Consider the following 27,044-nt stretch of genomic DNA (forward strand, 5'->3'; position numbering starts at 1 on the left):
TTTTTCTGTCGCTTCTATTTTTGTGCGGTGTAAAGTTCGATAGATGTTTGCAATTTTCCTAGAAACTAGAACTAATAGGAAGTTGAATGCCACCGGACGTATTAAGATTGGTTGGAAATCTTCAGAAATATGACCATTTCCGTAAAACTGGTTCTTGAAAGCATGGTCAGTCATGTTTGCATTTCCAATCATGTTAATATTATACGGAGCTATATCCAAGCGGACACTAACCTTAAAAATGATGATTCCTGCAGCATATTCAGAACCATTAGATGCACAGACTACACTATAGAAGGTTCCAAGTACCCTGGGGGAAGTGGTCAATTAGGAACATATCCGGAACCATATCAATATGGGCATCAAACTTCATGATTTTTAAAGGTTATGCTTTCCGAAGCATTTCCAGCATCACCGGCTGCCATGACCACTTTATAGTAGGTTCCAGGTGCCCCGGGGAATGTGGCCGATTCGGAACATGTCCGTTCATCTGTTTAGAATCACATTCTACCATAAACAGTAAGATCCATGGGACTTGGAAAATGGCGATCATTTTCAGAACCACATGATGTAATAACCACTCTATAGTAGATTCCAGGGGATCCTAGAGATGTGGCCAATTCGAAACATGACCTCATCCCCCAGGGCCCATGGAACCTACTATACAGTGGTCGTATAAATAAGTTGCGCTGTAAATACTTCTATTAGCATCACCTTCAAAAATCTTGATGTTTATACCCATATTGATGTGTTTTCGGGCATGTTTTGAATTGGCCACCTCCCCGGGGCACCTGGAACCTACTATAAAGTGGTCAAGGCAGCCGGTGATGCTGGAAATGCTTCGGAAAGCATAACCTTTGAAAATCATGAAGTTTGATGCCCATATTGATATGGTTCCGGATATGTTCCTAATTGACCACTTCCCCCGGGGTACCTGGAACCTTCTATAGAGTGGTCTGTGCATCTAATGGTTCTGAATACGCTGCAGGAAACATCATTTTTAAGGTTGCTGTCCGCTTGGATATAGCTCCGGATAATATTTACATGATTTGAAATACAAACATGACTGACCATGCTTTCCGGAACCAGTTTTACGGAAATGGTCATATTTCTGAAGATTTCCAACCAATCTTAATGCGTCCAGTGGCATTCAACTTCATATTAGTTCTATTTTCTAGGAAAATTGCAAACATCTATCTAACTTTACACCGCACAAAAATACAAGCGACAGAAAAAATGACATTTGGACATGACCTCAGAAAATCCGGAACATCTCCGGTGTCCAGTGGCCAATATGCATGGCCCAGAAAGTTCCTAAAACTGGACCAAATTTGCCGTCGACTGCTTCCAGATGCATCCAATTTCATCCATTTTTCATAAAGTTATAAGCATTTGAATTTGGGCAAAGTTTTGCCTATCTCAATCATTTTGCCTATCCCCTGTATTAATTAACGACACTTCTACATGTACCGTGGCTTGACTTTACATGTAAATGTCCAGAGACACCAAAACATAATCTCTCACAGTTTGAAGATTATATTTCTAAGTTTTCATACAATATCTTCATTTGAACACACCGTCACCGCCATTCGCTGGAATGTCTCAAATAAACCAACATTTAGCATAGTGACACTTACATACGTTGGGGCCTGCACTTATCAACGCCAACACGTCCCTTACCGTTCTGATTAAAAACACCTCGGATCAATATTGCCTTATTAATCGTCCATCCATATCTACAGTCCGCCGGACAAACCCCGCGCCAGCGAGCCTAACCAAATTGGCTGGCTGACTCCTCCACAATCAGCCATCGAAACCGCGACGACGACGACCACGGTCGAAGGGTAGGTATGAGTCGTTTCGGTACTCGCCACCTTTTGCGCTCCGGTTGCGCAGTTTGTATCCAGCAAGCATATTGAACGATCGGTTTTCGTTGCGATTGCGGTCGATCGCGATCACGTCAGAAGAGTACCAAAGAGCTGTGGGTAATTCATACAGCTGAAAGCGACGACAATCTGTCGGGTCTCGCGCGGCGCGTTTTAGTGATTGTGTCTATCTGAGAGTAAAAACGTTTGGATTCATTCGGTATCCAATATCGGTGGGTTGTGCGGTGCAAATGTTCGGAAAAGTGCAATTTTGGGCGTGAAACTGTGCGGATCCGGAAAATCTACAAGGTTGAATCGGTCGGTGGTGGTGTGAATTTGAAAATTGCTCAGATCGTTCCCGGTTTGTGGTTGAACCTGACCGTGGATAGTGATTCGGAATAGTCGGTGGTGGTGTTCCGGTGATACGGTTCATATTGAATCAAGTGAATTTCCAGACTTGATATTACAAAGTATCAAATAGCAGAATTTATATTGATAAACAGCAAACATGACTGGTAAGATTTATCTCGTTACGACATATTCCTGTAGGAGAAGCGATTTGTCATAGTCGGATGCGGTGACGATCATCACAAAGTGACGTCATTCTTGGTGGCGAGCGTGTAGTGTGTAGATCAGTGGTGCTCAAGCTGCGGCATATTGCGGGCCAAATCGCGGTTGTTCATCAGTCTCAGAACATGTCTCTGCAGCCTCCGGGGAAAGTTGAAAAAAAATGTTAACTAAAAAAATGGTCTCATTTGTTTACTTAATGTTTCTGCAATCAAATTTCTTGTCAATATAAAATTTCATTATAACACTTCGTCATTTCATCTTACCCACTCGTTTCAATGTGCCCCAGTGTATATTATCTTTAGAGTCCATTTTAAGCATGAGCATGATCAACCACCCGCATTTGCTACTCCGTTATTACAAGAACTGTACAAATGATAACGGTGTGGCTGAGTCCGAATGCAGGTTAAGGGGGCAGGGTCCGGCATTGATTTCGGAATTTTCAAAAGCAGTTTTTTTCGTTCAAAATGAAGAAAATTTACAGGAAAATGTGTTCACTGTATTCTGTTCTCCAATCGAAACACAGTGAACTCATTTTCATCGAATAATTTTTAGTTTTGAACAGAAAAACTGCTTTTGAAATTTCGATGATGACGATGAAAGATGGATGTCATTTGTGAACATCTTTATCTAAAAGGTGTCAGATTTATTGTGAAAAGTTCGAGTCAGAAGATGGATATAAAATCAATACAAATGTGTTTTAACAGAACCAGTGTTAAGAAACGCTTAACGGTCCGAATAAGAACAGGGTCCGAATTAAAATAAATTCCCCTAGGTATGTGTATAATTATTTTTTATTCAACTACAAATGAAAAGAGATAGAATCACTATTTCCAAACAAAATCTATAAAAAATGTAAAATTTTTCTGATGTATTTAATTTGACGGTTTTGGTAGTCCTTGCAAAACATTGTAATCTTTTCGTTTTGTAGAATCCTTATTTTCTTTTCTCTACATCATGTTAAATCTATGTTCTAATAAAATAATGGACTCTTGTGCAAATTTCAAATTAATGATTAGAAATAATATTTTCAATACCGTACACCCCCGCTAGTTTGAACGGTACTTCATGCAAACCATCGGGGTTCATTTTCAATTTGAACATCTAGTCACCCTAGAATCGTGTTTCTAGGTTTCACTGTTTTGTTTTGATTTTGCGTTCCGTTCCACATCGTTCCATTTCACTTTACTCCGTTCCATGAGCTAAATGACGTTTGAACCATTTTTAATCTGAACGATGTGCAAATTAGCGGGATACAAATCAAAAAGTGTTCAGATTCAAGGTCAAACCAACGGGGGTACCTGGTATTCATAAATGTATGCTTTTATTTTCAAAATACTTGGACGCAAACTTGTACTTTGTGGGCTGCAGGTTGAGCACCACTGGCGTAGATCGACTTGCTGATCGAGATTGCGTCTAGTGCTGTGGTATTGGTGAACTTCAGATGTCGCGTGCTGTGGTTTGTTTATTTTGCTCACACATGCGATTTTTTTTTCTTTTGGACTCCTGGAAGCGTGACTCGGGTAAGGGGGCTGAAGAAGTTTGTTGAGGTGGGTAGTGCACTGTCAGCATTCTCTTTTTGCGGTTTTCCGTAATTTCTTTCGTTTGTTAACTTGAAATGGAATGCGTGTATGAGGGCTTATTTCTCATTTGTCGTTTGTTATTGCGTGAATTTGCACGGTTTTCAGCTTGAGGTGCTGAAATGGTGGAAATGATATTTGGTGAATCAGAGTTCGTTTGGAGGCAGTTGGAGCGGCGAAAAAATTGGGATGTTATTTTTAGAACGATGTTGCTTTTCGCTTCCAACCAATCCATACGAAACCTGGTGGTATGCACCGGGGAGGAAAAAAAAGGTTGAAATTGATTCATAAGTTTGCATATATCTAGCTGTGTAGATTTATTGAATATTAATCATACATATACGTCTAAAGGGGGATGTTTTGGTTCAGTATACACTAAGAAAGCACTAAAATAGACAATGAGGAAAAATGCGTAAAAATAGAAATGTAAATGTATTGCGGTAATAACTAAATCCAATAATTCAATAGTTAAATTCGTTCCAAATTGAATTCAAAGAATTTTACAATCAGAAATCGCTATCGATTTTTTCTTCTATTAAACTCCTGTTCTTATCATTCTTTTCAGGTAGGGGGAGATCCCCCAGTACCGGACACTTAAGCCACTAAAATCATAATTCGAAAAATATTGGTTTTATGTGCTCGTGTTACCCATTTCTGATAAATATTATCATTTTTATAGTGTACAAAAATAAATTTGAAAATATAAGTATGAATTTTGACATTGCATTTTGATGATGTATTTTAGAACCAAATTGATCGATCTTGAAAGGTGGCACCCAATACCGGACACAATCTGGAAATGCCTCGAATTCTGTAAATTTGAACATCATTGAATGTGTTTACTTTAGGAATAGTATATAATTACCAATTCAATGCATTTGCAACATTTACAAAAACAATTTGAGTATATCGTAGTTTGCAAGATGTCCATCAAAAACCTCTTTCTTATATGATGAAAAATAGCACATTTTACGATGTTGTTCTGAATGTTCATTTTTCCTAATTTTATTGCATGTTTGATACCATGATCGACGGAATCCATGAAAAATGAATGTATTTTGAGACACTCGTGCAATAATTACAAAGATATCATATAACAAATAAGGCTGTCCGAAACTGGGGGACAGGAGGTGCTTAAACAAAATTGTAATTTGTCCATATTTAGTCCAATTATGGTACAAAATACATTCATACTATCAAATTAGGATTATGTTCGAATATGCTTGCGTGATCCAAAGTATTTTTTCATATTCAAAATAATTACTAAATAGGCTCAAAATTAAGGCAATACGTCAAATTTTTTGAAATTTTCAATCTTTTGTACTTTTTTAAAAAGGCATGCATATTTCAAGGATGTGTTATTCTACGCAAACATTAGTCTCCATAATAGCTTCCTTTACTACTAATACACCATCTTGATTGGACGATGATTTCTCAATGTTTTGACTTTGTCCGGTATTGGGTGCTGTCCGGTACTGGGGGATCTCCCCCTACGTAAACCATCAATTTGATGTATGACCTTTTACAAAAACAAACAACTTTGTTTATATCGTCAATTAAAATGGTAAGTTCTTACCCTTGGCATAAGCTTTCCTACAGATGTTGCATAAGAATTTTCTGATAGTCATTGTGATGACTAACTTTAAAGACTAGATGTAAAGTACTATCGGTGGTACTTTATGCTACGGTACTGACGGCCGCCACGATAAGACCTAGAGTGGCTTAACCAGATCTGCATATGCACAGCACCTCGAAGTTGTCTTACCGAAAGAGGATGAGCTTGATGGTAAAGCTCTTCTTGAGGACAGTAAGAACAGCCATCTACTATGCAGCTGAGAGCAAAGTTGGACACGTGGGATGGACTCAACGGAACGATTGGTTCAACTAGGAATGTAGGCAGATTCTGGAGGAGAAGAATTCAGCGCTGGTGGTTGTGTTGCTGCAAAGAACCTCGTAGACGGAAACGGTAACAGCGGAACAGCTGTGCCGGTCTCAAGAAACGCGAAATTTCTATCAGAATTTCAATGCATCCTGCAATGATTTTATGTCGCGAGGCGATAATTAATCTTATTGGACGACCATGAGCTGATTGAATGGTAGTAGCAAAACTTCGTTGAACACCTGAATGATACTTAAAACATTGGTAATGAGGGTCAAGGCGACGGAGGAAATGTCTCGTCAGTATTGCTGACGATGGAAACAAACCAACCCCTGCCAGGTTAAGGATGTCAGTCATTAGGTGAGGGCCATAATGCTGCTGGCAAGGATGGTATTAGATCAGCACTCAACTCATGAAGATGAGCCCGAAGAGGCTGGCCGACAGATTGACACTATCTGGAAAACAAAACAGCTATCGCAATAATAGAAGGATGGAGTAATTTGTGTGAACTTTCGAGCGATCATTAATCAATAATAATCGAATAAAGAACAATAGATATAAAAAATAGCACTGTTTTTATCTTAAAGGTGTATCAAAACTATCATCTGAAGTATACTCTCTCTTAAAAAACGTTGCACTAAATCAGGCTCTTCTGGACCAACACATCCATGTGTAATTTTCACACATCCTGAAACATCATTTTTGTGCTGATTGCTGCTCCATTTTTACAAATTTTATGTCACATTAAGATGCTTCGTATTGCAAAGTATCCTCATTTGTGCTCATGTGGATTTTGTTCAGGGAGGGGCGAGTAACGTTGAAAGTTCATTTACGAATTTTACACAAAATCGATCACTATACACAACATCTGAAACTTTTTGCACGAAACGTTAAACTATTACGAACATCCTCCTTTATCATTCACTGTGGGCAAAGTACAAAAGTGCAGTACAAAAAAAGTTAAGGTTTAATTCAGTGTTTGGATTTTGATCCGAATAAGCAGATCGAACCATATTCGGAGAGCGAACCATAGCAGTTCGTGGCACATCGCATTCGGAGAGCCTTATGAATGTAAACATTCACTCTCTCGCTTGGTACGTGGCACGTTCAAGAGCAGCAGCTGTCACATGAAAATACCTGAAGGTCGTAGACACAAAAGTCAATTTGGACAAATTGAGATGTAAAATTGTGAAAAATAATAGAATCGTTCTGGTGGGCTTCGATCCCACGACTCCCAATACGCTAGACTGGGCACGTTAACCAACTTTGTGTCTACGACCCTCAGGTATTTTCAAAACACCGTCGGCTGGTTAAGCCGTAATAGACATGACAACCCTTCCCCCGATGAAGTTGCCTGATGTAGTTCCGGGGGAGATCGAGGCACAGGAGCAGTAGGGAAAGTTTTTTAGTGGTTAAGCACGCCTAACGTGAGTCCCACACCGTGCCAACACACAACAGGCCAGGTTTTTGAAGCTTTTTTGTACCCTACTATAAAAAAAAGACATGACCATTGAACAACCCTTTCGTTGCAAACATAGCACAAAAAATAAAAAAAATATTCTCCCCTGTTTCTTGATCAGAATGAGAGTGGGTCAGCGAATATTATAAGTGCTGACACGCAGTAATCGGCACCAAACAGTGAGTGGTATGTGTCTGTCTTGTTTTCGTTCATGGCTCGTTATCTTCCACGAACGGTAAATGTCGTGCGTGTTGTACGAATGCAGGTGAATAAATGGGATGAAATTATGGCACATGTGTCAATGATCGTTAAATTTTCCAAAGCCTGGTATTGATCGTACCAGATTGGGGGATTCACAATGCTGCAACTTAGGACTTTTGCCCATCAATGGCAGATGGCTAAAAGTTCAGTCACCGCGCAAAGTATTTCGGTGGCGTTCTCGCCACTTAGTGTCTTTGTAAAAGCAAAAGGGTATATCACAATAGTTCTAAAAAATGGACGCAGTGATCTCACACCCGACAGAAGGAGGAGGGAAAGCCTGGTTTAATATGTAGTCTTACTTGAAATGACTTGAAATTTCTAAAAGTAGAGATTCTAATGATAAGTTCATAAATTTCCTAAGGATTCCTAAGATAGATTCCATCAACATTAGTTCGGAAAGTTACTACTGAATTTCTGCAAAAGTTTAAAACATCAATGATGTTTGTTTGTTTTATTAACGACAATTTACACCAGACAGGTGTTGTTTTATTAACGACAATTTACAACAGACAGGTGCATTCGTGTCAGAACATTAATGATGAATTTTATACTGAAATTTGAAGCACAGGTTCCTCCGTGAACTATTCTAAAGATTTTTCTAGTATTTATTCCTCAAAGTATTTTTCTAAGAATTCTATTGAAGATACATTCAATTTCTCAGCAGATTTCTTCGAATATTTTCTCTTGAATTCCTTCATGAATTGTATTCGGAATCCCTTTTTAAAATGTTCCATGAAATGTCAATGTTTATTGCTAGAATCAGTTCAATACAGGGTGATTACTATTTCCTGTCAGTAAAGTAAATGATCGTAGATAAAAGATGTATGCATGAATTTTAATTTCCAGTGTACATCATGTTCTGTACATCTATAAAGTTTGTTTTGACACAGTAAAGATTAAATATTTTTCATTTACCTAAAACCTAAGGTCATATGTGTTGTTTTAAAGGCATTACACCTGGCACGCACGTTTTCTACAGATATGTCTTTTTGACTAAACTGCGCTGAAAAATATGCCTGATTGAAACAACATATTCCCACAATCTTTAAGACTTACTAGAGAATAGCATAAGACTGATTATGGAAAATTTTAGCATTTTAGTGTTGTCGTTTTTGGTTAAAATATATGCTTCAAAATATCGTGCGTGTTTACTGTAATGCTTCTAAAACAACGCATGTGGCTGAAAATTAAGGTAAAAACATAAATATGTTATATATGTATAGTGAAGACAAATGTTATAGATGTCCAAAACTGGATATGCACAGGTAATTTAAATTCATACAACCATCTTTTTTCCATGATTTTACTGAGAGGAAATAGTAATCACCCTGTATTGTTTCAAGAATTTCTTCCGAATTGGATCTATTTTTGTTTCATGGGATATCGTCGAAATATATTTCTTATACATTACTCCCAGTTGTTTTTGGGACTCTGTGATACATGTTCAAGAATACTGTAAAGAATTATTTTAACGCAGAGGCATTTCTTTTGAGATTCTTAATGAAATATATCTGAGAATTACCTCAAAAGTTCTCTCTGAGAAAACTATAAAAAATCTTCCATGTGTTTTTTCCTGCCATACTTTCTAGGATTCTTTCAGAATTAATTCCAATCAACACTCTAAGAATAAAAAAATATTTTCAGATATAAGAACTTTTCTTCGAATTTCTTTAGAAATTCCTAAACCTCTCCATAAAATTTTGTTGATCATAAATATAAAATATTCCTCCAGAACTCTATCCAAGGCTACTACATGAATTCACCGAGAATTCGTAAATAATCCATTCAGATGAAAAAATACTTGCCGAATAAATACCAGGGGTTTTCTGAGAATATTTTAAGAATTTAAGGATGGAATTTACGAGTCAATATCTTAATAAATATCCTTGGGATTCTGCAGATTAATTTTCGGTAGTGTTCTTTAAGATATTGATAGTAACATTGAAGATCAACCCGAAGCGTTAGATGAAATCCTGAAAGAATCTCTGAACTTTTTTTTAATGTACCTTTGGAAGAGTTTCTGTTGCAGTATTTAGAGGAAATCTGAGAAAACATATTCTAGAATTCACAGGAATAATTTCTGAAGAAATTAATGTGGGAAGTAGTGTGCAAAGCTGCTTGAGCACTTCCATTATTCACTTTGGCATGGGCCGAATTTTCTGAAACATTGCGATAAGAAGCACTTCAATACGAAGCATATCGAGGCAAAATATGAACTTAGTAGCTTTCAAAAAACCTCACTGCCGAAGTGAATCAAAAGTGCCAAGAATACGATTCGGCTCCCTGTAAGCTAAACTTTGAAAGAAATCAAAACATAACATTTTAGGTACTTCTAATCGCATTGTTCGAACTCTTCGAAATTTACAAATTTCTGAAATATCTAAATGAGTTTTCGATGAACTTTTTAAGAAGTTCTTAGAATAAAGGGCAGATTTTTTTGGATTCTTCCATGATTCACTTTGGCATGTTTTTCTTGGCTAAATCGTCTGAAACATTGCAAATAGAAGAGATCTGATTTATGTGATACCTGGAGTAATTACTAGAATAATCGGAAATGGAATATTTGGAGAAATAACAGAGACAATTAAAAAAATTCCAATTATATGAAAAATTCTGAAAACTTACTTGAAGCAGCCAAACCAGCATTTCATGAGAAATTGCTAGGATAATCTCCTAAAACTACGCGAAGCAAATTTCTTGAAAAATCCTTGGAATAATTTCTTGAAATGTCTCTGCCACAGACGATGCTGAAGATGTTCTTAATGAAATTCCTGTTTCGATGTGCATTCTGTGAACAGTTGGGAAATGGAATTTCTAAAAGAATATTTAAAAGAGTTCTTGATAAAATAGGTTTCTCCGAACAAACATTTTGATTGCATCTCATCAATAATTTCCAGGGAAAATTATATAAAAATGGTTTTTGAAGGGGCCTTTGGAATATTTTATGGAATAGTTAAAGGCTATTTTTTTTTGAATATCGGTATCAATTTCTATAAAATATTTGTTGAAGGGTTACTGAAGGTATCTGTACAGAAAAGGTCCAATTTTACAGGGGACTTAAACAAATGATTCGTGAAGTGAGTCTCGAAATAATAGGAATTTTAAGGCGTGATTATTGATGTAATTTTCGATCTAGTTTGTATCTTACTCCTTGTATTTAAAACAAAACTTATGCCAGGAATCCACATATGAATTATTGGAGGTGTCTATAGAGAAATAAATTAATTGTGAAATTTTTGTAGGGATTTTATCGAAATTCTTGAATGAAATCGTAAATACATTTCTGGAATAGAAAAAAAAATTGAGGAGCTAAAAAAATCTTGAGATATTGCTGAGGACTTTGTTGAGAAAATTAAGCTACTCCCTAAAACGAGAATATAATACAATAAATTATTGGAATTGGTATTGAAGAAGTTACATGAAGATCGTAAGAAAAATATGTTGAACAAAATAAAGAGGAATCTTAAAAAGAATTCATGGCGAACTATTCTTAATTAAATCCCTAGACGATTTCCCATGTGAATTCATTTCAAGATAACTCAACAGATGTTACCACAAACCTTTCGAGTTTTTAAACATTTTGTTTGCAGATTATTCACAAGCTCCATTTCGGATTGGAGTTTAACTCCAAGAAATATTCAAAACATTTATCATGACACAAAACCATTAATGCTGAAGATCATCTTTTTAAAATCAAATCAAAAAATGTTCTTCTTTGTAGCATTCCAGTAGATTTTGATTTTTTTCGTTGCCCCTCCCAATGGCTTTCTCCTGCCCCCTCTGACTACGCCCATGGTGTCCTATACATTGCAAAAAAGTAAAAAAAAAATCAACACAAGATGATGTATTGATCCAAAAGAACTCGATTTTGTGCGAATCGTACTAAATTCTGTGTAACTTTTTAAGCATGCTGTGATCTTTCCTTTTATAGGGCTCTGCAATGTTTGGATTTCGTATAGGATTTTGACTGACCTTGTTGTTTAAAAATTTTATAAAGGAGTGAAAAAGTTCTTCACAGAGTCTTATATGACCTAATGCCTTGTATTTTGAAAAGTATTCGTCTATGAACACTTAACCCTCGAAGCCCCGGGACAGACCTTTTATTTTTAAATGACTGGTACGCAGAAACAAATAAGTTTAATGAAATGTAGTTTAGACTACGAATGATGAGATGAGTTAGATTTCCTGCGAGTGGGGTTTTCAACCCGGCAGTTTAGGACTGGATATTTTCTCAACCAGAAATAAGTGATAATAAATCTTCAAGCAGTTTAGTACAATACCTATAAGTAGCTTAGCTTAGCTTAGACTGACTACACATATCAATGGTTGCTATTCCGTGATTGACCGAAGTCAAAGAAAATGCACAAAGAATCAACTAGAACTTCGGCTGGGATTGGCCATAATCATCTTCAGTGTGCATAATTCAGTGCCTCTATTTATACAGGGTCAATAACGGCGCCGGCCACGTCCTTGCAGTCAGGTGGGATTGGAGGAAGGAATGTTAGTGTGTAAACTTTGCTATTTGGAGACCGTGTTTGCCTCTGCATCTCCACAAAGGCTACTGGGAGGGATGTTTGTTAATGGGGAGGATCGTTAGGTCACAAGATTCACTTTGATAAGCGGTTAGACCATGATAAATAATTATTTGTGAGATATAAACATGCTTATATGTAAATATAATATTTTCATTTGATATGAGCATATCTATGTAGAGAAAAAATTATGCCGACACTTTAGGTGACAAACCTCTCAAAGTTTGTTGAATAAAGTGAACCTTTCGCAAGTCTACACTTGTAATGTCGAACCATTCAAAGTTTTTTTAATTACAAAAATAAAGGTAAAAAGAAAAAGGAGCCCTAAAAAAATTTAAACCTAAATAATTCATGAATCAGAGTTTATGTCGACACTCACAGTGACGAACCATTCATAGTTTGTTGAAAAATCATATTTACGTCTCACCGTTGTAACGATTAAATGTGCAGTCATACATATTTTACAGATTAGAAAAAGTAGCATGAAACGAGCTCACCAATTGATCCGTCAATCTTGACTGAGCAGCAACAATCCACTTTCAGCTTCACTCGTTTGCACTCAGAGAAAATAGGCGCGCGACCTGAGAGGGAAAACAACTGACGACTGCTCGGGCTTTCTTGACGCACCGCCCAGGAGCAAGCGCACTAAACACTACCTGTTCAGTGCAATACCTATAAGCAGATCAAAAACCGAATTTAGTACTACAGTCGACACTCCCCTGAACTCGATATTACAGAATACAAAACTAGTGCACATGCGATTCAAGGGACCATCGAGGTAGCCATGAAAACCAACTTTTACTATGGTTCTCTAACTCGATATCGAGATACGGAATATTGAGTAAGGGAGAGTTAACTGTATACCATTTAATTCCACTATAATTTGTATCTTTTGAATGTTGAATTGACCTCAACTGTAGAGCCGTCTTCAATGCTGTGTACTAGACTCGATTTTTAGAAATAAGCGGTCCCTCGTCACATTTTCTACAACTTTAGTATCGAAACCTCATTTAACTATAGATTTTAGTCATATTTAGACTTTAAGTAAAGGATAAATGCAAGAATACATCATATGGTTCATTTCCCTGCATGGGGTGAAAGTACTTTTTGGTTCCGGAAGTACTTTTTGGGTAAGAGCCGATACCAAGAAACGAATTTGAAACGATGTTAAAAATTCGATTACTTGAACTTTATGATACATGTCAGAAACGCAATGCAAGACAATATCTCTCAATATTATCAATTTTTCCATATGATCAAGGTTGTTGACTCAATTCCGGTGTACCAGGGCAAAGATATGGATGAAGCTCAAAACAAGGCATGTGAAACAAACTTCATGAAATAACTTGAGTTTTACATTGAAAACAAGCTTCTTGCATGTATCGATACATCGGCCAGACAACCAGACAACGACCGGATTCTGAGGCCACTTCCGGTGAATCAAGCGACACAAATTATCAAACGAATTACGCAACTACTCAAACTTTTTCATCTGAGCTTTATTGTTTAAATATTCTTTCTACATATATTGGCACTGCAACCAGATGATCAGATAATGATGAGATTTTGAGGTAGCCTCCTGAGAACCAGGATATTAGGGTACAAGAAGCATGTTCTTATAGCAATGCTGAGGTTGTTTCATAAAGTTTGAGCTGCTGCATGTCTAGATTGAGCTTTACCCCTGTTTGTTTTCTGGTTCACCGGAAGTGACCCAAAAACCTAGCCTTGGTCATATTGGTAGTTCAATTAAAATTTACATTTGTTTCTTGGCCTTGGCTTCTACTTTAAAAGTGCTTCCGGAACCAAGTTTCGGCAGGAAAATAAATTAAATGATGAATTCTTGCATTGATTCGTTATTTAAAAATGGCTTAAACCTATCTTTGAATATTGGTTGCGAAAGTTGTAAGAACTGTGACTACGTAACACTTATTTTCGGTTGAAAATCATGTCTAGAACTTCCGGGTGCTTCCGGTCTGAAAACTCCACTCACAGGAAGTCTAACATCCCATCGATCGTAATGAAAACCGAATTTTACTTAACTTATCTGTTTCTGAACATCAGACGATTGAAAATAAAACGCCTGTCCCGGGGCTTAGGGGGTATACTTTATATGTACCATATAGATTATCTGCTCCCTTCATTTACAGCAGAAGCAATTTCTCATGAATGAATTCGACGAATAAACTACATTCACACTGCATGGCCATAAATATGAATGATTGTTACACTAATCATCGGTGGACTGTTTGCTTTATGTGTATGTTTATGTATTGCGTTCGTTGAAAAAGAAAAATATATATTTGTTCGGTTTTTGCCTTACGTACGAATGGGAAACTGCGTTTTATTATTGCACTTTTCGCATTGACACGATATTCATTGAAGAAAATAAATAAAACACACCAATAACATGTCATATGATCCTAAAGAGAGTCTCTGTTTGGTTATGTTCTCTTCTTATTATTATGATGTTTGACAATATCTGTAATGCAGTTCATAAAATATTAGTTCCGACTGTTATCCTATGCCAAAGAACATTTAGGTAAATTTGTTGAAACAATCAAGTAATTACGGAAGAGAGCGTAGGTACTCAAAGAGAGTCTTTGTTTTGCAAATAGGAACATTTGACATGTTTATGAAGAATTGTCGGAAGTAGTGCTATTTACTTTTCGAACGACATGTCATAATTGTTCAATTTTATCAACATGTGACCAACTTGCCGGATAGTGCAATATGGCGTGCAACGTGCAATAAATTACATATATGTCTGCAATGTTCAACATACATGCTCGCTATCGTTCTTCTTCACACTGTTTTCTATCTCGTTGGAAGTTCAAGGTTGTGCATGATCCAGATCAAGTGACTGGTGCAGTATGGTATATTATGCACATACCAAATACGGTCCATGCGACGAAGAAAGTGAACCTTTTTTCTTTTCTTCCTTTTCTGGGAGAATGCGGGTCGTCAGTGAGGAAAATGTACTACAAACCTTTTCTGGGATGGGAACTGGTCCGATCTCGGGATGATGGAAATGTGAAATTTCTCTTGTCAGTCAATAGAAAGTGCATATCACATCTTGGTAGGAAGTAAAGGCGTTTGATTCGACGATCCAGTCAGTTGTTGGAATAACTAATGGAAAATCAGGGTTTCCTATTTCGGCTGACCGAGTTAAATAAATTAGAAGAACCACAAAGATGAGGTCAATGATTATAAATTATAAGATTCCTATCGGATCGTGCCAATTTGGAGAATTTGTGTCATACGCAGTTTCGTCCAACTAAAAACAGCAACTAACAAGACAATTACGTCACCATAACCGGTTGCCGTTTTCATATCTAGAGAAATCGGGTGCCATATGACCTAAGAGTGTGGGTGACAAACGACCCGAGAAGAACAAAATTACGAAATACTGCCACCATAAATGCTGTGTGGTCCACTAGAACGCAGAGAAATCGCCTTCTTTTATGGCACCCATGGTCTACTAAAGACTATACTCGCCCCAAGCTTGGATTGATCGTTAGAATCCAATCTGTGTTCTCGGCTCTCCCAGCATGGTTGTTTTCGAAACGTTAAACAAGATGCTGATGAAGTTGTGCTCTTTTAGGGGGACACTGCTTTCTCGCGAGTATTCTCTCGAAACAGCGTAAAGTGCATCTTGAATCGTAAACATCTTTGTGGTGGGTGTCCGATGAGGTTTATTGTTGTTTCAAAAACTGACACTTGTTGTATTAGCTGCTTTTTTCCGTGAGACACGTCAATAAGTTTTCATTGTCTCCGTTATGATGTCACGTTACATCTATGAAGCGAAGATGTCAAAAACAAAATGAATCAAGCTTTCCTTATCGAATTATGAACACTTCATTTATGGAATGATGGTCAGGACTGATGAAACTACATTGTAGCTAAACTTATGTTTTCACATGCTTATTTTGTGTTATGCTTACCTCTAAACCGCAAACGCATTTACAATTGATGCGCGCGTCCGGTGTAGGGTTGATCAAAGAAATTTACCAATGTATCAATACGATCAGCAGAAATATATTCCAAAGCTGTTAGTCATCTCAATTTTCTTGGATCGATTCTAGTCTTCTAGTCTTTGCAATCTTTTTGAATTTTTTTCATACGATTATCATAAGACATTCAAATATTTGTTGTAGCAAAAAACATTAGTTCCTTTACAAGGTTCCTTTAGCAGTGTGTATATTAGAGGTCATTTTTTGTTGTGCGCAATCCAATCCAATTACTCCCCCCATTGGCAATCAGTTGATGATTTAGTGCGTAAAATAAACCGCTTTCCAATCGACCTAGATTCTGTCCATATGTTTGCCATCCAAAAAAACTGCCCTCTCATTTCAGCCTAATAATCCACCTTAGAATTCTGCCGCATCGTCAGACACCTCATTTGTTTTAATTAAACTCGAATTAAAATGCCTAGCTATCACCGTTTTCTTATGCCTGTCGGCCAGCATGTAAGGTGCCATACTGCTCGAACCCTTGTACCCAAAATTACGTTCGCTTCAAAGTCCATTCATTATTTTTGCCTCCATTTCGCAAGCACCCTACCTATACCGCGGTTTTTTATTTTCTGTGAGAATCATCTTTTAAGGCCCAAGTAAAAATGGTGCAAAAGTCAAAAATGAAAAAGCAGTTTTCTCTTTTAAAATAAACAAATCGAAGAAAATAGAAACACACAGCTCTTTTATTTGCCAAATAAAAAGTCTGTGTGTTTTTATTTTCATCAATTTGTTGTTTTAAAAGGAGAAAACTGCTTTTTCAGTTCTGACTTTTGTGCCATTTTTTCTTGCACCTTAATCGGATAGATTTCTCCGCCTTCTGCGCACCGCCCGTGCATACAAATCCCGGTTTGTGGTTACACCTTTTCACAGGTAATGTTGGAATGAGCACCCGGTTTTTGTAAGTTGAAGCGCAAATCTAATCTCATGTCGCACAGAATGCTGCGCAAATCTAGCTAATCACTATACTTGGATTCAGAGTTGTGTGTTTTGCTACCGGTGTGGTACCGAGATTTTTGTACACTGGAATTTTTAATGAGCATTTTAACAGCTATTAGACCTTTTTTGTTCAATCTTTCTTATTAAATTTTCGAGTTTCCGATAGATGTTGTTAGTTTTGTACGGTCTTTTTATTCTTCACGGTACCAGCCTAAAATATGGATATTTTTCTTCAATCTTACAGGAATGGAAAATATGTCCTAATGCTTCTAAACTCAAATTAACTTATTTTCACATAATACTTCCTATCGTCAATGTTCCGATGTTCCGTATTAGTTAGTATTTCGTCAATGTTGTTGTTTCGTATTAGTTTTGTAAAGTTTCGATCTTAGGATCAAACTGTTGATCTTAAATTTCTCATTTTTTTGTATACCTATGCAAATATAAACCATTCGGCGGGTAAAAAATTCAACGTTGACGATTATTCTGATGCTGCCCTAAAAATTACATAGAATATAATTTTGAAACAGCACATGACAGCATGTCTGTGGCCATTAATACCATTATCGAAACATTTTGGTTGACACATCGCCGCTTTAATATGAATTCACTTGTATACGTAGTTATTGTCTAGTCCTAACTAATGCATGAATCTAAGATTGTTCCGGTGATAATTTATCATATATGCTACAATATAGTTGACCCAATCTTCAGTAGATTTTGTCACAGGTTTTAGCTGGATTGCTGACGAGACAGTGGAAATGTTTTTGAGGAATTAATTTTGTAAACTATCAACGGTATTAATACTAAATTTTTCACTGATTCATCTGCTTGGCAGAATCTTTTAGAAATTATCAATATTTCTACGGAGGTCTAGGATACCCGACTGTAATGATTAGAACTGTGCTTTTATGGCTTCCGCAGTCTTAGGAAACCAAAACTGAAAGTTTTGTTTTGCCCGACGCAGCGGAACTTTGCATTTGGCCTTTATCAAGACAGTTTTTCTTAGTTTCTACGGAGGTTTCCGGTAGTCTATGTATGGTTATTTTTGGTAGTTTTCTAGTAAGATTCTTGACGGATTTCAACGGCTTCTCCTAACAACCCTTAATAAGGTCATAAGAAGCCCATTTCAAGATTGATGACCCATAAACTTTTATTGGATTTTGGCATTTATGCTGAAAAGTTCCTTAGCGAATACTGAGAAAGATTTTCAATAATCATCTGGCTAGAAGCTTGGTGGACTGCTCTATAGTATCATACTAAACTTTTCCAGCTTGATCTGTGATAGATTGACAAGACAAGATCTTCGGTTTGACTGCAAAGGATATCTAACGATTCTCCAAGATCCATTTCGACTTTTTGCAGAACCTCTAAACTGGTTCCTTTTGAATGCATGGCCAGAACACGTGTAATTTATTTTTGCAAATCACTTTTATGCTATAGTTTTCTTTCGACTAATTTATATTATACTTCCAACATATTTATAATGCTAGACACGTTGTCATGAATGCTTCTTGAAAGGCGCAAACATTCCTTGAATATACGTTTTTGGCGTTTTTCACTGTCATTTATTACCCTCAGTTGAATATTCTAGATGTTTCATCAAAGATTACTTAAGAGTTTCCTGTATCTCCTGTATTATTGCAGGATTTTTGGAAATTTCCTGTATTATATATTTTTTTGGGAAAAATCGGAAGAATCTTCTCAAATTTTCAAATAAATCTTTCTGAAAGAAGTCAAAGAGGATGCTCTGAGATGATTTTTGGCAATATCATTGGAAAACATTGCGGAGTTGCATTTAAAAAATCATGAATGAAAATTCTAAGGGAAATATTATGTAAATCTCTGAAAAATTTCTAAAGGAATTCTATGGAAGAATGTCTAGATACATTCCTGAGGAACTGAGGACTTCCTTGAGTAAGTACAGGAAGAATCTTCGGTTCAATATTTGGAGTATGAAGACATCTTACAAATATAACTTTTTGTATTCTTGAAAATCTTGGAGGAGTTCCTATGGAAATTCGTGTAATAATCATTGGATGAATGATTGAACTGATATTGGAAGTAATATCGGAAGAAATGCATGAATATATTTCTGATGAATATTTTGGATAAACAACGTAAAACAACCCTAAAGTAATTTCTGACATATTTACTCGTGAGAAATTCTTAGAAGTACCTTTCATGAAAAATCTGATTCTATAAAATCATAGTAAAACAATTCTTGGTGTATTTTTTGGACCCTGATTGAGTCTGTATTCCTTTTTTGATGGATCTCTTTTTATTATTTTGGTTTGTTTCTTCAGACATATGGTTTCATTTATGAAAATTCAAACAGGAAGGTCTATAGAAGAAGTATACATGAGATGGATGAATATGGGTTATAGGAAGGGTCTGCGTGATCTGTGGTGATTTAAATTCGAAACTTGTAACCTTCTGAGTTTTTGGGGCACCAAGTGGCACGGTAGCTTAGTTGGTATAGCGCTCGTCCGGCATAAAAAAGTGCTGGGTTCGAATCCCAGCCAAGCACGTGGTTTTTTTTTTTCATAATTTCACCCAGAATATATCCATCTGGGGCCCATATAGCCGTAGCGGTAAACGCGCAGCTATTCAGCATGACCATGCTGAGGGTCGTGGGTTCGAATCTCGCTGGTCGAGGATCTTTTCGTAAAAGGAAATTTTCTCGATTCCCAGGGCATAGAGTATCTTCGTACCTGCCAAGAATCTTATCTACTGGAATGTCGCACTGAACTATCCAACGAAAAAAATATGTTCGTGGTTCTAAATAAAATGTAAAAACCTTCAATGGATCTGGTGTTATTGTCCAAATTTGGAAATATATTAATCAAAAGAGAATTAAAAGTAGGTAGATTTTACCACTCTGAAAGATTCAAGGATTCGTAGCTATTTGTGATGGGCAAGCGGCTCCGAAGGGTAGATTTTTTTCTTGCGGGATGCTATGAAAAGGGTCACGAACGTAATTTTAGGCATCTGAGCTTTGTGACGATCTGCAAGCAGCAATTGGTGAGCTTGTTTTATGGTTTGATTTTAAATTAGTAGAACAAAAAAACATATTTTCACTTGATCTAATAACGAACTAACGAACCATTTCTCTAGAAAAAAAAAAAGTCCTGCACATGACTTTTGTGAGACAACAAAGTAATGGTAGATACATTAATAAATTATATTCCTTATAACCACCTGACTGCATGGAAGTGGCCGGTGTCAATTTTGATTCTGAGACACAGTATTATGCTAATTAAAAAAAATGTGGCTTCTCGCAGCCGATCTTTTAGAAGATTCTTTGTAAAGTATCACTAAATCAGTTCAATCAATATAAGCTGAATAAAATCCCAGACAACCAGAATGTTGAATTGACATGTACATGTCAATGGTTGCTACTCCGTGATTGATCGGAACTGGTAAGATTTGCACTTCGATCAAAATTAATAAGGGGTACGATTTTCCGCCTACCCTCGAAGTGCGTATTTTTTGCAGTTCTTACATAAATGATCAATAACAACGCCGGCCAAGTCCTTTCAGTTAGTTAGGATTGGAAAGGAATGTTCACCGAATCACCGAGAATACCTTTGCATCTCTACAATCACCACGGGAAGGGTATTGATTAAGGAGGGAGGCAAAATAGCTGGGAGTCACCTTTGGTCAATGATTCGATCCATGGATAAGCAGGAAAGTACGACTCTTACTTAAAACTACTTTTGCATTGTTGTTTGTTGGTGAAAATATATTGGTAGGCATTGGTAGAAGATTTAAAAAGTACGTCGACATTAATAATGTCGAACAATTCGATGGTTATTTTTTAGTAATGATATTTACATCTACTTTCACTCTCTCCTACTCTTTTACTCTCACACCGAGCAGGTAGGAGAGAGCTCTGCTGTTAGTTCAATCGATTTCCATAAGCCATAATCCATTGCTCATGCGGTAGTTCATTTTTGCCGTGTTCCTTAGTTGTTTGAGGCTAGCTGCGAAAAGGGTCAGTTTGTCTCAGTCACCATCTGATACTGACGGAGGATGGTTGCACGAGCTCACCAGTTAGTAATCCATCCTCGACCGAACACGAATATCTTTTCGAACTCGTACAACGCGAGTCGGACACAACGGAATCAAAAACCACGCTCTACTGTACGTGCAGTATGGCCAATATATGTACATTGAAAAATTGTCATCTTCCATTAAATAATGATTTTAATTTGTTCTAATCATTCATAAAATAGTGTTCACACAGGGCTTATAGTCCTTCGAATAAACTTCGTTTTTATATTTTCATATTTACATGGAATGTAGCATAGTTGGGTTGAACAATTTTTCTCTGCCACTACTGTAAATGATACGAACAGACACAAGCTAGTGTGGTGACTCTAAACTTTTGCACGATAGTTTGAAAGGCGTTTTCAATGAATTTAAATAGTTTTCAGATTTTTCAGGCAAAATTTTGCAAGTGCGCTTTGAAGGATAAAGGATAATGGTGCAACTAACCGTGCCCTAATTAAAAATGTTGGTCGATCAAATACTGAGCCATTTTTCTATGTGCAAATTTTGACAATTGCCTCAAATTCAGGTATGAGTTTAACAAACAAAATTCTAAATAAATGAAAAACCGAATTAAGTACTATACCATTTATTTCCACTAAAGTGTGTGCCTTATGACAGATACGCGTATTTTTTTCGCAACTGTGAGGCCGTCTTCAGTGTCGTGTACTAGACTCGACTAGGATAAGTACTAAATTCGGTTTTTCATTTATGTATAGGTATTCCACTTAACAGCTCGAAGATTTATTATCAATATTTTTTTAAGTTTAAGTAAGATTACCTTATTGCTGTTCGAATAAGTCATAGAGAATTTAACCCTCTGTCTGTTTTCTGGAATGAATATGATCCCAGAGAACTTTGAAGGGCTCTAACCTATTTGTTAGTGAATCGATTTGTGATTTTTTTCACACATTGGTGCGTACGAGTTGTTTATTTCGCACATGATCCAGTGTTGCGATGGATCTTCTTCGCGAACGTTGATCTACGCATCTGCGCGATCCAACATTCGCCAAAATTCATTTTCCATTTATGGGTCACGAAGAGGATCGCAAAAAAGCGAACGGATGCAAGGCAGAAGAAGCAAAATGAACACACCTATAAGTTGCTCGCGAAGCTCTTTTACTCGAAGGATTCATTTGTTTACGCGCTGTTCATTCTCGTTATTCATTGCAAGGTTGCTTCGTCACGCACAGTCAAGCAAACTCTCTGCTAGTCGCATCGTGTACTGAGTACACGCAGCCCAACAAAAGCATACTTGAATTACACAGCACGAGCGTGGCTGGGTGCTGCTGGCTATGGCTTGAAACGCAACTGCTCTGGAGCTAATTGTGCAACAATTTTCTTGTAATACTTAGGTACAACTGCAACATGTATAAGAATCGCAAAATTTGCCGATAACAACAATTATTATTAGTGAGATGAGATGAAAATTATCTTTTTCAAATCAATGATTCAATTAACGACGCGCATAACAAACACGCCTTTAATGCGCGCCAGCTTGTTGCAAGCGCGCATGAAAAATGATTGAAGTGAGTGTTTTTCTGCACTTCGCAAAGAGCAGGCAGCGTGGATCGTACCGCTCACATTACCGAGTGAGTCGGGAGAAACAGCGATGCGAAAATGAAACACGAACGAATGAAGCACCCGAACGGATGCTCGTGTTCATTCTCAGATTCCATATTGATGCCGATTGCTGCTAAGCAACATTGATGATTTTTTTCTGAAATATCTTAAAAAATAGTTTTCTTAAATTATAAAATTCCGGGCATTAGAAAATAATGTTTTGTGTGATAGCTCCATCATGCGGTGGAATTCACAACTAACCAATGAACATTGGTCCCAAAGCCATATCTAGGAAGAAAAAAATGATTGCGCCTAAACCGTCAATTTTAGGTATATGGTGTATTCGGCAAAGTTTCTTCATATTTTTCAGACATTTTTTTGAGTGATGTGAAATTAGGGTGGCCCACATGGTTTAAGAGATCAGCACATAAACTTTTTTGCTGACGCGTTTAGGACTACACAATGTTCTACAATGTTTTAGAACAACCAATTTGGAGCAACTTTGCCGAAGCACCCAAATTTTTATCTCTTATGGTTCGCGAGTTATGATTTTTTTGAACAAAAAAGTTAGGGTAGTACCGAAAAATCAGTTTTTTCTTGATAACTTTTTATACAATAATTTCTCGCAAAAACTTTGTTGCAAGTACTTTTAGAACTTTTGATTGCGCAACTTTTTGCCCAAGAAACTACTGTTCTATCTCTTATGGTTACAGAATTATCAGAAATTTTCTTCGAAAAAATGGTTGTTTTCCAATGTCGATATCTCCGAAAGGCGCAAACGGATTTTCAATCTTTTGTTCTTTTGTCGCCATTAGAAAGATTATCTCTTCCTCTGTTTATAGTGAAAAAACTATGAGGACGTTTTTTGTTTGAAAAGATTGACAGAATTTTGAAAATAATATGTTTTTAAACGAAAATTGTCCATAACTTGAAAAAAAATCGAGGTAGCTCTTTGGTGCCTTCAGCAAAAATGTGAAAAACTGAAAGTTCTGAAAGTGTTTCATACAAAGTATTCCTAAAAAATCAACGCTTTAAGATATATTCACCATAAACCGAATTTTATATGGTAAAGAAAACGAAAAAAGATATATTTGCTAGAACAACCGAAATAACTGATAGTTTCCTTTGCCAAAGTTGCAATTTTTGTTTACATACATCATGTGGCAAGCAACCTTGAAAGGACTTTTTCTCTGCAGTTTTTTCTTGAGTTTTTTTCTCATTCAATTTTTCTGATTCTTTTTGAGTTTTTTTTCTTATAGCTTTAATTCCATGTTCATTACACATTTTTCTCGTGAATCTTATTGCAGCGAACAAAAGTCTCTTGATAAAAAAAAAACTGAAAAGACTCCTCAACACCAATTTACAAATGAATGAACATATACTGCAGAATCAATCCTGCTAAATCAAGATCCACCTTCATAGCGGTATGATCGTAGCAGTAAGTATCTTCTTGATCTATTACTGATCTCTGATGATAGCAGCCACCTTCCTGAGAAGATCAGAGTTGTCTAATATCAATCATATCAGCTGATGGCTGATGGTCTAAAACTATCAATATCACTTGCGAGCTATCAATATCACTTCGGTTTGACAACCAACAGCAGTGATGTGACATCGCACTCTAGATCAAAATCACAGCAGAATGAGTGATCACGTGGTCATTATCCATGCTATTAATGTTTTTCAGTGACCAACACATAGTTTCAATCTATCTGCAACACTGTCGAAAATATCGTAATGATAAATTGCCATTTTATCTGCTTAATTTAAAGCTAAACTTAACCCATCAGTGATATCCATAGTCTATCGCCATCACTGCACTGCTGATGGAGTAGACAGCATGATGTTGATGTGATATGGAATGATCCGATTTGTATCGCAGTCGGCCTATACAAATCAGCAAATTTTAAGCATTGATAGTGACATCGAGCAACTCTGGAGAAGATACGGTTTGATCGCCATCGCTGTGTTCCGCATGTGCTCTTGCTTGGTATCTTACCGTCTAGGTGTAGAAAGGGGTACCAATCAGCAGCACCAACAGCAGCTGGCTAGTTTTGGGTTACCGTCAAACGGGGTAACTTGCTACGGCAGGGAAATTTGTAACACATACCAAATTTCTGTTACTTTTAATGTAAAGTAGATTTTTGTATCTCTTATTGTGGCTATTGGTTGTTAATATATCATAGAAAATTTGACTACTGAGTGTTGTATGATCCTTCGACGAACACTTGTTCGGCGTTCAATGCGTTTATCGAGTAATATCGCGAATCCGGTTAGGAGCATTCATTTCAAATTATATATTTATCATTTACTAAAACAAATGGGGGAGGGATATCCAAACTCCCAGTGTTTACTTGTGGAAGTGCAGAGAACTCCTCGGCTTCCATAAAGCAAGTAACTCGTCAACATTTCCCTCCCATCCCAAATTGACCTGCATTCGGACGCAGCTGGCGCCGTTATTATTAATTATAATAACTAGTGGTCCCGGCAAACTTCGTCTTGCCATCAAGTAGGCTGCTGAAAAACGCTATGGATCGTCCCATACAAAATGACAGTTCCGTGCACTCTCGTTTTTCAACTTTCCCGGTGAATATCCTGGGATTTTAATACACACAAACACGTCGGACGAACAAAACGGAGAAAAAATCATTCAAATCCGTTGACCCGTTCGTAAGCCATTTCGTGACATACAAACACCATTCCATTTTTATTTATATACATAAGAGCACCAGTACTTACACATTGAGGATGCTACTGATCCCGAGTAGCGTCTGTTGATTCCCTGTGTAAGTACAGCTTTTCTTGCAATAACGGAGTAGCATCTGCGGGCGGTCAATCATGCTCATGCTCATGCTCAATAGAAAATTTGACTACTGTTACTCGAATTGAATGCCTTCTATCGATTGTTTATTTTTAATTCAATAAAAAAAACAATCTTATTATAAACATTTTCCATCAAATAAATTTGATGATGGCTATGTGAGAGAACCAATAGAGGTGAATTTGAGCGATGATACAATGTAGATATATGAGATGTGGTGTTTCAATTCTAATTTGGGCAAAAAAACAGGTATATTATGTATGGTGACCCAATAGAAAAATCGATGTGTTTCTATAAAAAAATTGTGTGGAATATCGTAATTTTTTTTTTACCAGCGTAGGGCTGCAAACTTTTTTTTTCAGAACTTGATTGTTTTTTTAAATTAAAAAACATAAGCAATTTCAATGATTATAGTTTACAGTTGTACATAGTTTTGAGTATTTGCTTGAATCTAATTTATTAGATAATAAAAGTATTAGTAGATATATTTATGAAAAGTCTGATATATAAACTTAAGTAGCACTGTGTGCTGCAAATTGTCCAAATGCTGAGTGAATTAAAATATCCACATGTCCCTACCAACTCAATAAACCAAAATGTATGTAAGATGGTGCATAATTGAGGTGTAAAGTTGAATAGTGGTGCAAGATACTCCGTTTTACGGTAGCTAAGCTCGTCGCTGTTTTAGCGCTTAGGTACGACACGACGACGATAGCAGCAACCGTCATCACGAATTCTGCAACATTTGCGCTCCCGCTCTGTTACGCACGCGAGGCTCGCTTTGCTTGGTCTGTAGTAAGATTCATTCGTTCGTCTCGAGTGTTTCTTCAAAGACGCTCTTCGTCGATTCGGTGGGTTGTCATCGTCTTCGTCGCTGTTGTCACGGGTTTCTGTGCCGTGTCGTGAAAAGAGGAGATTCAGTTCAGTGGAAGCTGCGATCGTTCGCGACTGTTGTCTTTTTGGATTATTTCTGACCATAATCAGTTCGTTTTCCTGGTCTACGGTACGAGAATCGGCGGAAAAGCTAGAAACGAATTTTCCATTTGTGAATTGAATAAATCTCAGAAACGAACTGGGTGCAATCCACCGTCGTGACCATTGGTGTGAAAGGCCATCGGATTTGTCACGCGGCCCGAGTTTTTTTTCGATGGCGATCGTTAGATTCGCCGCCGTTTCGTTTGTTGTGATCGCCGTTAGATGTAAAAGTGATAATCGAAAGTGTTACAACAGTGCTGTAGTGCTATAATTTGCATTCTGTTGAGGCTACACGAGGCAGTGTAGCATTTTATCAATGGGATTTGGCCAAGTTAGAAACACCAGAAAGAAAACAAACGAAATTCAACGGGGTCGAACGTCACCAAGATAACAGCACACGTAACACTAGGGCGGTTCAAATTACAAAAAAGTTTGAAAATCCTATCTCCCATATCTTTCTTATTATCTTTGCAATACAAATAGAGTTTTGTAACATTTCGAGCAATTTCGATAGCCCAAAGACAATGTAGAATTAAATGGAAA

The 27,044-nt window shown here is 37.0% G+C and overlaps 1 protein-coding gene across 7 annotated transcripts in view; it reads left to right on the forward strand.

The window, feature by feature from the left end:
• Positions 1 to 27,044, forward strand: part of LOC5575182 (leupaxin) — a 225,779-nt gene that overhangs the window by 98,885 nt on the left and 99,850 nt on the right. The window contains exon 1 of one of the 7 annotated variants that reach the window (XM_021846578.1): positions 1,872 to 2,377. The exons of 3 other annotated variants lie outside the window; for them this stretch is intronic. In XM_021846578.1, coding sequence (XP_021702270.1) covers positions 2,371 to 2,377 — 7 coding nt within the window. In that variant the 5' untranslated portion in view covers positions 1,872 to 2,370. 3 more of the 7 variants (XM_021846574.1, XM_021846573.1, XM_021846575.1) reach the window with 3 other exon arrangements.

Source organism: Aedes aegypti, chromosome 2, assembly GCF_002204515.2.
Source record: "Aedes aegypti strain LVP_AGWG chromosome 2, AaegL5.0 Primary Assembly, whole genome shotgun sequence".
Taxonomy (NCBI): Eukaryota; Metazoa; Arthropoda; class Insecta; order Diptera; family Culicidae; genus Aedes; species Aedes aegypti.